Raw genomic sequence first — 13033 nt, 5'->3', positions numbered from 1 at the left:
AAAATTCAAACGGTTATAACTCAATTATTTGTTGACTTATGTTAAAAATTCTCCCAGCTTCGGATTCCGCGTAAAGTTCTGCGTTAAATGAGCACAAATAACTATTCTTTGCTTCAGAAATAAACGAGACATTGACCAAAATCTGTTTTCATGGGGTCTTTTTGGAGTGATTTTCAATAAACATTTTCGAGGCAAAAAGTTATATATCAATCAAAGGAGCAGCTGAAAATATATCAACTGGTCAAATTTGAGATCGCTTGGACAAAAAGTTTACGAGTTTTGGCCAAAATACAAAAAATTGAGAAAATTTCATCGGTTTCATCCAATTTGGGGCACTTGAGAATTTTTTCTAAAGAAATATGACCAAGAAAAACGATGGCGCAAACGGTTTCTCAATATTTGTATCAGTTTCCGAAATATTAAGCTTTTAAAATTTGAAAAAAAATCAACTATCCAAAATTTTGTTCGGTCATAAGTCAGTTATTTGTTGTCGGATGTGAATTTCAAGCCAAGATTTGGAATCTGCGCAAAATTCTGCGTAAAATGAGTCCCAATAACGCTAGTTTGTTCAAAAAGTAAGCGATATATCGACCGAAGAAAATTTACTTTCAACTTTGAAATTCGACATAGTTTTATTAGTCATGAATTTTTCCGAAAAACTACAACTTTCGATTTTTGTCACGATTGCGACAAAACACAAGTCAAAACACAAGCGGCAAGAATTATTTGCAAGCTCTATACAGGATGTCCCAGAACTCGCGCCCCAGAGAGAAAGAGCTTATGGAGGCAACAATTCTGAACCAAAATTTTGAAACCATAATTTTTTAACTCAAAAAATAACCGAGATAAGACAAAAAAACTGTAGCCAATCCCGAAGCCAAACAGAATTTTGAAAATTGGTAGCTATGGACACATACTATCATCCATTGGTCAGTTAAGCATTAGACTCTCGTTGCCTAGGAAATTGGGATGGCCATTTACTCCATTTGTCGAATAAGCTTTTGGGATTGGTTGTTAATTTTTTATCAGTTCTCGAATACTATTAAACTTAAGCAATTTTTGTTTTGAAATTTACCATCTGAATTGCTGTCGGCACCCTCCCTTGCTCTCTGGGGCGCGAGATCTGGAACATCCTGTATATGTTTTCGGAAAACACAAAAGAAAATATCAAAATTCTTCTAAAACAAGAAGTGTTAAACATCGACATATTAAACAAACTAATTTTCTCAGTGTCTTTTTTCCTCCCAAATAGGCTCAGTAATCAAATTCTTCTTTCGCAACAGTGCCTCTTATACACCTCTGACAACCATTAAATCGCAAGATTCCGTAAGAAATGACTCTTTTAAAGCGAAAACTCGTTAATAAAGATTGTAAGTGAGTAAAGAGCCGCGTTTTATGTAAAGAATAAATTAGTCGTGTTATAGTGTTAAATTAGGATATCCACATATGGTTTTGAACTTTCTCTATAGATTATTACGGTTGCATTAGTTACGAGTGGAATTATCGACATAATGAAATCTAAGCATGACTATACCAGCTCCCGCAACTATAATACGCCTCTAGGGTCTTGACATTCGAATTACAATAAAAAGTCAATTATTTTCGATTAGTAGCAATTGTAATTATGGATCTAATTAGAAGTAGTCGCCAAACACAAACGCAACGAAGCGGCAAAGACAAGTAATTTGTTTATACAAATTCTACAGTTATAAGAACCACAGTCAACTATTTAAACAGTTGGATGTGGCGGTAATTGTCATAAGACCAGTAGTGCCACCAGCAATTGTGAAAATTCCCTGCATGAGTGTCCGCTTTGTTGGAATAGGGCACAAGAATAGAATTTGGTAATTATGATTGGAAATTGCAGTGTAGCTGCCGGCTGGAGTTTGACAGTGATTCCAACATTATGAGAATCATTATGCATGATTACCAGTTTACACACTTTAGCCACGATCCATTTACGTTGCGCGCTGTAAATACATTTTCTGATTATTCTACAAAAACAAAACTATCATTATCTGCTATCTTCATTACAAGATTAAAATCTTTCATTTTTCGAAGTTAGAAACGTCAGTTTTGACGTCGGCGGGAAATTCAAACTAATAGTCCGACACACTCAATTACCCTGATTAAGGGGGCCGGAACACCAAACCACCGGTTACACCGTCGAAGATTGTTAAAGTACTCATTAAAATTTTTAAATGAATATTACCAAAGTGCAAAAACATGGCAAAATTGGCCCTATTTTCATAATTGCAATGCCAATATTCATTATGCACTTCTTGCAACTGCTATTATGCCATTACCGCAAATTGTTCCAGTCGAGTTTTTACGTTTAAGGTGGCATAGTGCTGCTAATATTTTTTCGATTTGCTCTTTTTTGATATTATTAAAACATTACGGGGAGATTTTTTTAAATTGGACTACGCTGAAACGGTTAGTTTTTCTCATTAGTCATATGAAATTTTGTTCAATTACGGCCAGACGCGCTTTTTTCAAATAAGTGAGATTTTTCGAGTACCTGTTGTACGAGATAGAGATGTTGATGCCTCTGCGCTACCGTAATTGAACTTAAATTGCTTTAATGGATGTCGTTTAAGACGGTATGGTGTGTTTTACGGGACGCTTTTAATGGGAAAGGTCCTTTTTTAAGCAATTTCGTACGGTATAGTACATTACATGGCGGAGACATCAACCTTAATTCGCGCGAAATTATAAAAAAAAGAAGAATGGGAAGAAATACTGTGAAAATTGCTTTACAAGTGTAAGAGTGAATTAAGAGAATATTGTTCTAACAACGAATCTAATAAAATACTAAAAGAAGCATTCAACAGTATCAGCCATTTGAGTAAAAACGCTTCGAGGAATGAATTCAACTTAATTACTTAATTCGTTTTGCAAAAATAACTAAACCTTCCACGAAAATGTTACTTTCAGCATTTTCTAGTATTGCAGAGAAAGAACATAATTTAATTTAATAATTTAACAAACTTGGGCCCTTACTCTCCACTAAAAATCGTAATTTTGCTAATTTTGGTGCTAAAGCTATGAAATTTGGGAAAGTTACTATTTTTGAGCCGTGTATTAACTCCACCAAATTTCAGAAATTTTGAGTAAAAGACGCAAATTTTTGAAATTTATATTTTGAAAAAAAAAGCAAAATTTCGGATATATCTTTCACTAAAATGCGTAATTTTGGTAATTTTAATGCTATAGCTATAAAATTTAGGGAAATTACTATTTTTGAGTCGTATATTAATTCCACCAAATTTCAAAATTTTTGAGTAAAAGACACAGATTTTAGAAATTTATAATTTGAAAACAAATCAAAAATTTCATATATTCTCTACTAACATTCGTAATTTTGGTAATTTTTGTGCTACAGCTATGAAATTTGGGGAAGTTATTATTTTTGAGTCGTGTATTAAATCCATTAAATTTCAGAATTTTTGAGTGAAAGGCAAATTTTAGAAATTTATATTTTAAAAACAAAGTAAAAATTTTGGATATCCTTCACTAAAATTCGTAATTTTAGTAATTTCAGTGCTATAGTTATGAAATTTGAAGAAATTAGTATCTTTGAGTCGTGTATTACCTTCACCAAATTTCAGAATTTTTAAGTACAAGATAAAATTTTTAGAAATTTACATTTCGAAGACAGAGCAAAAATTTCTGATATCCTTCACTAAAATTCGTAGTTTTAGCTGCCAGTCACATAATTAAATAAAACTGATACAATCAAAATAAAAATTTATGAACTTGCAAATCCTTTAACCCTAATCCATAAATTAAGCTTCCATAATTTAAAAACCGTAAAAAGTGTCACGACACGACTATATTAAAACCTTCCATCAAACTTTAATCCTCCACTTATTAGACAGGTGTAAGTTGATTAAAAAGGTTATTTTGGTAATCCTTTTCGTCACAGTCCAACACCCAAACAATTTAACATCAACAAAACCGCTTCTCCCATAACATTATTAAACAAACACCATCGAGTCCAAAGAGCTACCAACAATCAAGAATGTCATTATTCTAACAATAAGAGCAAACAAGAACAACATTGTTGTGATATCGGCGATCGTGTGTCGGTTCTTTTGTAGATAACAATCCGGAAAAAACACATGTGGATATTTTTGTAAAACAAGGCCCAATTTACCTGGTGAAGTCTTCATCGCGATCTAATTGCCTTGGAATGACACAGCAGCCTCATGCTGACCCAGTAATGTAAATCAAGGTGTTCTTAGGGCCGAGGTCTAATTGTTCGAAGATTTGTGGCGCCAGGAATATGCGAGGGCTAGTATTACTGAAGGTTAATGTATGTGGTGGAATGCCGGAAATGGAAACTTCATCAGGCTTGCTAAAACCAATATGCTGATAATATTAGCTTTTACCTCTTTCATTACAACCTCCACACAAATTTAAAGACAAAATAGCACAAGAGTTGCATAATGAACTGCAAACTTACTATTTTAGAAGTATTGAAGAAAAAATTACCTCAATCTGACGAAAGACATGACAATTTGTAGAAAAAAGATCTGAATTTTATTCCATTGGCACTGCAAAGTTATTTCAATCGAAAAAAAATAAGTTTCTACAAATATAATACCTAGAAACACTCAAAAAGCAATTAGCAGCCCCCCTCATAAGCCCCAACAAAACTTATCTCTCTACCGAAGTCTGAACGGCAGAACGCAACAACAAAGTGCGCAGTCACCAACATCACGTGAATTGAAGATGGACCTCCTCGACCCCAAAGAACTCCTTTTGGTAAGCACCGCTTGAATTTCCTTTCTATAGATTTTCATATTTTCCTCTTTTTTTCTAGTTACGAGGCATCAAACGTGTCAACATGTCTTTCTTCAAACCAAGAAAACCCGGTTCACCCTCCGGTCTAGAGCAATACCTGCCAAGAACTTCCACTCCAACGATGGAAACCTTCACCTACGTAGATAACGCCGAAGTTTGTGATCCCTACGAACTCTTCCGTGTCTGGGTAGAAAGACCGCCTCTGAAAGTGAAGGTACGAGGGCTAAGAAATCCTCCAGATCATTTCATTTCCGGCCACTTCGTTGAACGCAGGAAAGTTCCCATTTCGAAACTACAAAGCTTGAAAATCTCCTTGTCCAAATTTTTCGATAAGTACTACAGAAATCTCTTCTGGAATAAATGTGATTATGAAGACTGTCCTCCGACCTGTGAGTGTCAACGAGTGAAAAGTTTGTTGAACAAGACCATTGTCCTCGATCCACAAGGAGAGTCGAAGATTGATAATGAACATGAGGAAAATTTATTTTGCTTTAATTATAGTGTTTGCGAAAAGTTTGTTATCGTGGATCTTAATAAGAAAGATTTACATGAAGAGTTGTAATTCTGGAGAAATAAATTCAGTTATCTTTATATCTTCATCCGTATTTGCACATGGCTTAATTTAATTATGTTAAAAGAATGTGAAGATTATATCGTGGAAGAACACAACATTGCCATGAAATGTCTAATTTTATACAGGCTATTAAGTGTTGAGATTTTAGATAAATGTTAGACTAGATATTTACAGGGTAAGCAACAGATAACGTTCCAGAGGCGTATTTATCTTATGTCGAATTCTGTACATAATTTGACTGCAAATAAAAATTCCAAGATCTCACATAATTTTTTTTTTCTGTTTTTCAGCAAAAAACTTACTCATACTGAGAACAAAAGATAGTTTTTAAGATTAGTAGGTACTTTAGCTAACTACTTCTTTTTATTGTCTAAACACTTGTTGTTCCGCTAAATTTTTGAAGCGGAATAATGCAGAATTTTTTATAATAACGAACTCGATAATGATAATAATGAAATCGAAGCGAATGACTGCTATCAAAATAATTTTTTTGACAGCTGGTATTGATTTATATTTTATACAAATAGGTCCATGTCGATAATCCATGCATTGACAAGGGTCCTACATTATGTAAACATCATTCAAATGCCGAAAAATCAAAATTTAGACAATTTTTTCGAATCGAACGTTTTACAAGACTTGTTTGTCTGTTTTCTTATTTATGCAGCAAGTTACCTTCCCTACATTATTTGTCAGGTATTTGCTAATGACCTTTTAATGACTGTAAATGGTGAAGAACATTCAATTACATTTCATGCAAATCAACACAAAATCATTAGTGCCCCGTTTTATGCCCTTATTCAAATAGGTAGAAAAAAATAAATACACAGCATTTATAGTTGCACTTCCTACTCATGTGAACCTAGATCACACTTGGATTACCTTTTTTTATTTCTTGGGTAGCTTTACTGTTTTCTTGTGGTTAGTTTAAAATGATATGTACCTATTTAAAATCAATTCTAGTAATAACCAATAATCGTTTAACAAATTCGTATTTACATATCTTTGTCGTTTTCATTTTAAAACTACCATTCCCCCTTCAGACCAAGTCATTAAAACATCATTTATTAACGATTAGCTTAAAAAATGAAGTAGGGATCATCGCGTATAAAAAGACACCTCAATAACAAACTGTCATTGGCATTATTCAACCAGTTGATAAATTATTGATCAGATAGCTAAGAAATTGACAGTTTCCATTTTCATTGTTCTTTGGCATTCTACTCAGTGTAAGTATTTTTCTCCATTTTTGTTTTGTTTTATAGATTGTATTATTTTTCAGATTCAAAATGAATAATTCGCTAACTTCATCTCCACTCCCAAATCGTCGTTTTTCAAAAACGTCATCAAATTGTGACAACGTTTGTGAATGCTGTCGTGAATACAGAAAATTTGAAAAAAATTTAGAAAACCCGAAATCTTCAGATGGATTTCACAGAATTAATGGAGTAAAGATGGTCATACCTGGAAAATTCTTCAGAGGACACATTGTGACGTTGAGAAGTTCCAGGGCTTATTCGCATCTAATAGGTTTAATCGAGAAACTGCAAAAAAGCTTTTCCAGTATCAAGATTGACCTGATGGCAATGAAGTAGAAAGGGTATTTTTAATTTTGTACATAAAATTTTATTGTATTTTATTGTTGAATATATAGGTATTTGTTATGTTATATGAAGGATGCCAAACGATTTTAATCCTATCATCCGCCCCTTCAGTTATTAGACTAATCCATGCTTTGGAAGCGGTTACTCAGAATCAACAGTCATTAGTCTTTAACGTATAAGAGATGTTGAAATAAACAAACGGTCATTATTCTTGTTACAAGAAAACAGGCCACATCATTTCTGCCCAATTCTAACGCCAGGAGAAGGTAAGGAACAGTGATTGTTCGTTTTAGATTATTATTAATTTTGTTCTTTTTCATCTTCAGTCATGAGTTTTCCACGAACATCAACTCCACTCCCAAGTCCTTGCACCATAAGGATTTCACCAATTTGCGGCCCCGTGTGTTCTTGTTGTCGAGGATACAGAAAATTCGTGGATAATCATAAAAAAGGCACCACTTTCAAAGGATTGTACCGAATTGGAGGTGTTGAAAAAGTTGCTCCTTATGGTTTAATTGGAGGGCATTTAATAACGTTCAAATGCTCTGGAAAATACCTTCATGTGAAAGCTTTAATCGAGAAGCTACGGAAGAGGCTTGTAAACACCTTTAAAACAGAGCCAATAAATGTGTGAAACGATGATTGTTGATATGTAATTAGTTGTAAATACGTCTGATAGTGTTTTTATTGAAAATATATTATTTCAAACAAATAGTGGCTTTTTTACCACCACAACCTGTTCCAATTGGTAATAATTTTTAGTATTCTTTAAAGTCTGATTTATTTTCTGTAGCCACAGAAGAACTCTAATAAAAACCAGAAACTAACACAAAAAACTTTATTATCTTAAATTTTTTTAATTTCAAATGTCGTCAAGTAAAGAATCATCCACTGTTTCTTCCATAAGAACTTGTTCATTATCTGTGTCTTGACCTCTTGTTATGTCCATTGGAGCATCTCCAGCCTCCTCCACATCCAAATTGTCCCTCAATCTCGTGGGCTCCATTTTTTGATTATCGCGCTCTTCTCTTCTGGCGGCAATTTCTTTTAGAAGAGATTTTGCTATTTCTTTAGTCTGGAAAAAACCCATTTAAAACTTTTTCGTCAGATAAAGGTATTGCTGTTAGTAAACAAAAAGTCTCATGTTTTAATGTTCATAATAGTTTATTATACGTTTTAAAATGCCCTCAAAAAAAAACTTTAGAACACCTCCCACCAGATGGCGCACAAAAAAAAATAAATTGCCAATAAATTGGTAGTTTATACGACTACATTTCTATTTATACCAACTTTTTATCAATTTTAGAATCATTTTAAAACATAACATTAAAAAAAGACCTTGCAGTCAGGACCACAAACTTAATGAAATGCTTCCAACTGCAGAACCAATGTCACCAAAAGTCGTTAAACTGTCAATACAACTTTCAAATATCTTTTGAAATTTAGACTGATTAGTGTCTTATTTTCTATAGAGAGACAGACATGTTTTTGCTGAAAAGACTTGTTACCGCGTCGGTGTAAAGGTAATGCGGCATTTCACCGTGTGAACAAGAACAGCCTCAAAAATCAGACACTTTTCAAAAAAGGTAAGAACTCACCTTTTCATGTTCTATACATTTGTAAGCATACGTATATGCGTCCCCTAAACTTCCATTTTTCAAGTGATAGTTTGCTAGATACTGAAAAGCGCCATAAAACTCATTCTGGTCCTCAATAGATCGCGCCTTATTGTCTTCTTCTCGTAAGCAATAATCTGTGAATGCCGCCGCTGCACAATCATATTCTTTCAACTTATCATAGAGTCTAAAATGCAATGGATATTAAGTGTGTAAGAACGCATGAAAAATTACTTGGCTAGTTTAATAAGGACCTGCCCTTCAATGTCACCCATTTTACATGCTTTGTAGTAACATTTAAGGGCGTTTTCGGTGTTTTCTAGTTTTTCGTAGGTCTCACCAAGGGCTATGATCATTCGACTGTCGTTAGGTTTTAGTTGCTGAGCTTTTTTGTAGTAGTAAAGGGAGTAGAAGTGCATTTTTAATATTTCGTAGGTCTGGCCTAGACCATACCACGCTCTATAGTCCCTATTGTTGACTTCTAAAATTAACATAAAAGTAATTGTGATTTTTGATCAGAATTAGATGTACCAATGGCATGTCTATAACTCTTGATGGCAGCATTTGTGTTTTTCATTTCCATATACTCGTGCCCCATTAAAGTCCAAGCTGAGAGAAACTCAGGATCAATTTTCAGAGCCCTTCGAAAGTATATAACAGCTTTCGCATGGTCCGACCGCAAACTATAAAAATTCCCTAAAATCCTCGTCTATTTCAGTGTTTACAGGAGTAAAAACCCTTACCAATCACGCAGCAAGTTTCTTTCCTATATTCATCCACGAGGACAACCTTCTGGGCCAAATCTCCCAATTCAGTTTTCATTTCTTCAACGTACAACAAATTCGAGTAAGTATCCAAATTATCAAGTCTGTAAGGATCCACCGTCAGGATTTGCTTGAAGAGATCGATCGCCTTGACTAACTCTAAAACAAATAAAATTCCAGTAAGCTATGTCGGATTACCTCAGAGACCTGGAAGAGTACAAAAACGAACCAAAACCTCAACCCTCAACCTTCAAGGTACAGAAATTTCTCCCGAAACCGGACCCAATCCTGTTAAAGCTATATCCAGACCCTCATCCCCTAACATCACAGGAACAATTATTTTTCATTAAAATAACCGAAGGGGCGTTCGGTTTCAACGAGCATATTCGCAACGCAACCCTGCATATTTTATCCAGTGACTACCACGTGCGATTTCTTGCACCCTACTTATGTGACTTCATCAGACAAGCGATTCGCGTAAACATCGCTTTCCCGGATTTGTCACTACTTATCTACTCCGTGCGAATGGCGAAGAGTCTAATATCAAATCCGCATATTAACATCAAAGAATATCTACACATTCTGCTGCCTTGCATATTATCCTGCGTTTTATCGAGAAGGATTAGTAAATACAACCACGACAACCACTGGACTTTGCGCGACTTCTCTGCCCAAGTTGTGGCCGCAGTTTCCTGCGCTCACTCTAATAAAATTAATCAGATCAAGACTCGTGTAATCCGAATTTATCTAAAAGCAGTACAAGATCCACGGAGGCCTTTAGCCACCCTCTATGGAGGACTCAAAGGACTGAGTTGCTTCGGAGACGAAACAATCAAGGCGTGTGTGATTCCCCTGATCCCCACACTGAGTCGGAGAATATGCGTACTTTTGGATAAAGCGGTTTATCTAAGAGACTCAGCCAATGAAACCAAACAAATTAAACATGTGACTGATATTATCCTCTCAACGACAGGGCCAGTGTTGCTACAATGTAAAAATTTGAACGACGGAGGAGCGTCTTACGTTAAAGAATTTGGATATTTAGGATACTCTCTATATTCCCACGTGAAACACTTGGAGAAAATTGAAATAGAAAAAAAGAAACATTGTGTTTACTTGTTGTGTTCTCAATAGTTACCTCTACGATTGTGATGGGCGATGGCGATTTGAGCCATAAGATAAGTGCTATCTTTTAAGCCTTGTGAGTGCAGTTCAAAATAAATCTGTAAAGCTTCATCGTTGTTTAACTGTTCCAAATACGTATGTGCCAAGAAGAAGTGCTTGATCCAATGATCAGGTAATTGCAGAGTAAAAATCGTGTTTTTATCAGGAATGATCCGGCCCAACTCATACCAAGCACACCACAAGAGCGGTTCGAGATTCACAGCCTTCACAAACATGCTAATTGCTAATTCTGGAAGGTCTTTCTTCTTCAAAATCACCCCATATAAGTACAAACAGAACCCATCTAACTTATTGTTATGGTAGTCCTCCTCCATCTCTGTATATAAATGTACAAAGTCGTCACAAGTCGTGGGATCCGGGCGAAGCGAGGCGTCAGTCATTTTTAACAATTTCTTGGTCCCAATTGCGTAATATTTGGAGTAAAAGTACAAAAACCGGTTTATAGGTTTTTGGCACTTTTTCGTAAAGTACGCGCATCTGTCGTACTCTTTTGAGTCGAAGTAACTCTTGGCCATAAAATAACTTTCAATTTCGTCCTCGCATTCGTAAAAAGGATCGTTTCTATCGGGGGTTGTTTTAATATGTGAGAGAGAATGGTGCAGTTCGGAAAACCATTTTGCACTGTGAATTAGGCCTCTCTGAGAACAGGCGATGATTCCTCGGCGAAGGTCTTGTTTTACTTGAACTAAATCTAGCTTGATTTCTTCCATTTTTTGTGAAAATGCACAGATTGTCGTTTTTAAATTGACAACTATTCAAATTTTTGAGGTTATGTGTTGACAGTTTCACGCTTGCGTGAAGTTAGCACCAATGCAGTTTCTTTTGTCAAGCCAGTTTCACAATGCTCAAAATTGAGGAAAGCAATTTACTGGTTGCCTATCATAAAAACTTAGATTCAATTATATTCTTGTTGATTTGTGAAATCTAAATCTTATTTTAGTAAAAAAGTAAAACTATTTTTCATTGACTTTAACTAAATAACCTAGATGGTGCAAAGTACCCGCCATGATGTTCCTACTCACCATATTGGAAATAGTGGTTTTGAATTTTTAGGCAACCCGCAATTCTCAAGTGTAATGTTTTACTCTAAGTTGAAATAAACTACCGAAAATAGTCTGAAGAAACATGCAAAATTTGATAAATTATGACTAAAGTTGTATACCAAACAGCCAAAATAATAAACAAAAGCTTTAATTAAAAAAAAAGTACTGTTTGACTATTTTAAAAAAATTCAAAATTGATCACTGATACAGTTTTAATTATTTTTATACATTATAAAAACTACAGACCATTTAGCATTTATACTTATTATTATTGGATTATAATAATGTAGGAACTAGATTATCAAAATCACTGAGAATTCTACGACAACAAAGAAGAGAAAACAGACTACCATTGACTTCTTACAAATACATTTTTATTATAAAACCCATTATTTTAAAAAGTAACGATGCTTGTCAACTTGTTTTAATGACATCGTTAGAAAAATATTTTACAAAAGTTATAATAACATCTTTTTTGCCTTTTGCAATATAGGCAACATTTGATACGCCGGTGTAACAGATTTATATCATTGCATACACAAATGCTATTTCCAAGATGGCCCATGCTATAGTTTGTACGGTGAGAGATTGAATGACAGACATTTGTGTATGCAATGATATAAATCTGATACACCGGCGTATCAAATGTTGCCTATATTGCAAAATCTGTTTTACATTTTAAAAGGTAAAAAAAATGTTATTATAACTTTTCTAAGATGTTTATTCAACGATGGCATTAAAATAAGTTGACAAGCGTCGTTATTGATTAAATAATGAGTTAAATAATAATTTATTTGTAAGAAGTCAATGGTAGTCTGTTTTCTTTTCTTTGTTGTAGAATTCTCAGTGATTTTTGATAAACTAGTTCCATTTTATCGTAATCCAATGATAATGAGTGTAAATACTAAATGGTCTGTAGTTTTTATAATGTATAATGTATAATTTTAATGTATAAAAATAGTTTAAAATTGTAGGAGTGATCAAGTTTGAAAATTTTTAAAATGGTTAAATAAAACCTAGTTATTAATTAAAGCTCTTGTTTATAATTTTGGTCGTTTGGTATACAACTTTAGTCATAATTTATCAAATTTTACATGTTTCTTTAGACTTTTTTCGGTGGTTTATTTAAACTTAGAGTAAAACATTACACTTGAAAATTGCGGGTTGCCTAAAAATTTGAATCCACTATTTCCAATATGGCTGGTGAGTAGGAACATCATGGCGGGTACTTTGCACCATCTAGGTTATTTAGTTAAAGTCAATGCAGAAAAGTCACTAAATCTACGCGATAAAAAGTGTACCATACGCGCGAAATTTAAAATAACAAAATAACCCCAGTTACTGACAACCCTGTCAACCCATTTCGCGTAGGAATTTAGTGTTTTTAGTGTGTTTTGTAGCACAATTTGCTACCAACCTATATGTCAACTGTCGAAAT

At 34.2% G+C, this 13033-nt stretch overlaps 3 protein-coding genes across 3 annotated transcripts; 2 read left to right on the top strand and 1 right to left on the bottom strand.

Moving 5' to 3' along the window:
* The first annotated feature begins 4537 nt into the window (after window positions 1–4537).
* Window positions 4538–5610, top strand: LOC148174108 (uncharacterized). The gene is made up of 2 exons (XM_088037145.1): window positions 4538–4770; window positions 4829–5610. The coding sequence occupies exons 1-2, from the start codon at window positions 4738–4740 to the stop codon at window positions 5369–5371; spliced, it is 576 nt and encodes a 191-aa protein (XP_087893271.1). The 5' UTR covers window positions 4538–4737; the 3' UTR covers window positions 5372–5610.
* A 2203-nt stretch (window positions 5611–7813) lies between these two features.
* On the bottom strand, window positions 7814–11373 carry Cdc23 (cell division cycle protein 23). Its single transcript, XM_088035799.1, has 6 exons — window positions 10506–11373; window positions 9347–9526; window positions 9135–9299; window positions 8838–9084; window positions 8586–8790; window positions 7814–8062 (listed from the first exon to the last, which is right to left on the bottom strand). Exons 1-6 carry the CDS (start codon window positions 11260–11262, stop codon window positions 7850–7852), a joined length of 1767 nt encoding a protein of 588 aa, XP_087891925.1. The 5' UTR covers window positions 11263–11373; the 3' UTR covers window positions 7814–7849.
* LOC148174107 (transcription initiation factor TFIID subunit 6-like) lies at window positions 9492–10569 on the top strand. Its single transcript, XM_088035800.1, has one exon. The coding sequence runs from the start codon at window positions 9554–9556 to the stop codon at window positions 10499–10501; it is 948 nt and encodes a 315-aa protein (XP_087891926.1). The 5' UTR covers window positions 9492–9553; the 3' UTR covers window positions 10502–10569.
* Window positions 11374–13033: the final 1660 nt, after the last annotated feature.

This window comes from Gnatocerus cornutus, chromosome 5, assembly GCF_029298725.1.
Source record: "Gnatocerus cornutus isolate USDA-ARS CGAHR chromosome 5, icGnaCorn1.1, whole genome shotgun sequence".
NCBI classification, from domain to species: domain Eukaryota; kingdom Metazoa; phylum Arthropoda; class Insecta; order Coleoptera; family Tenebrionidae; genus Gnatocerus; species Gnatocerus cornutus.
Note: the sequence above shows the minus strand (reverse complement) of the source record. Positions and strands in the feature narration are given on the sequence as shown.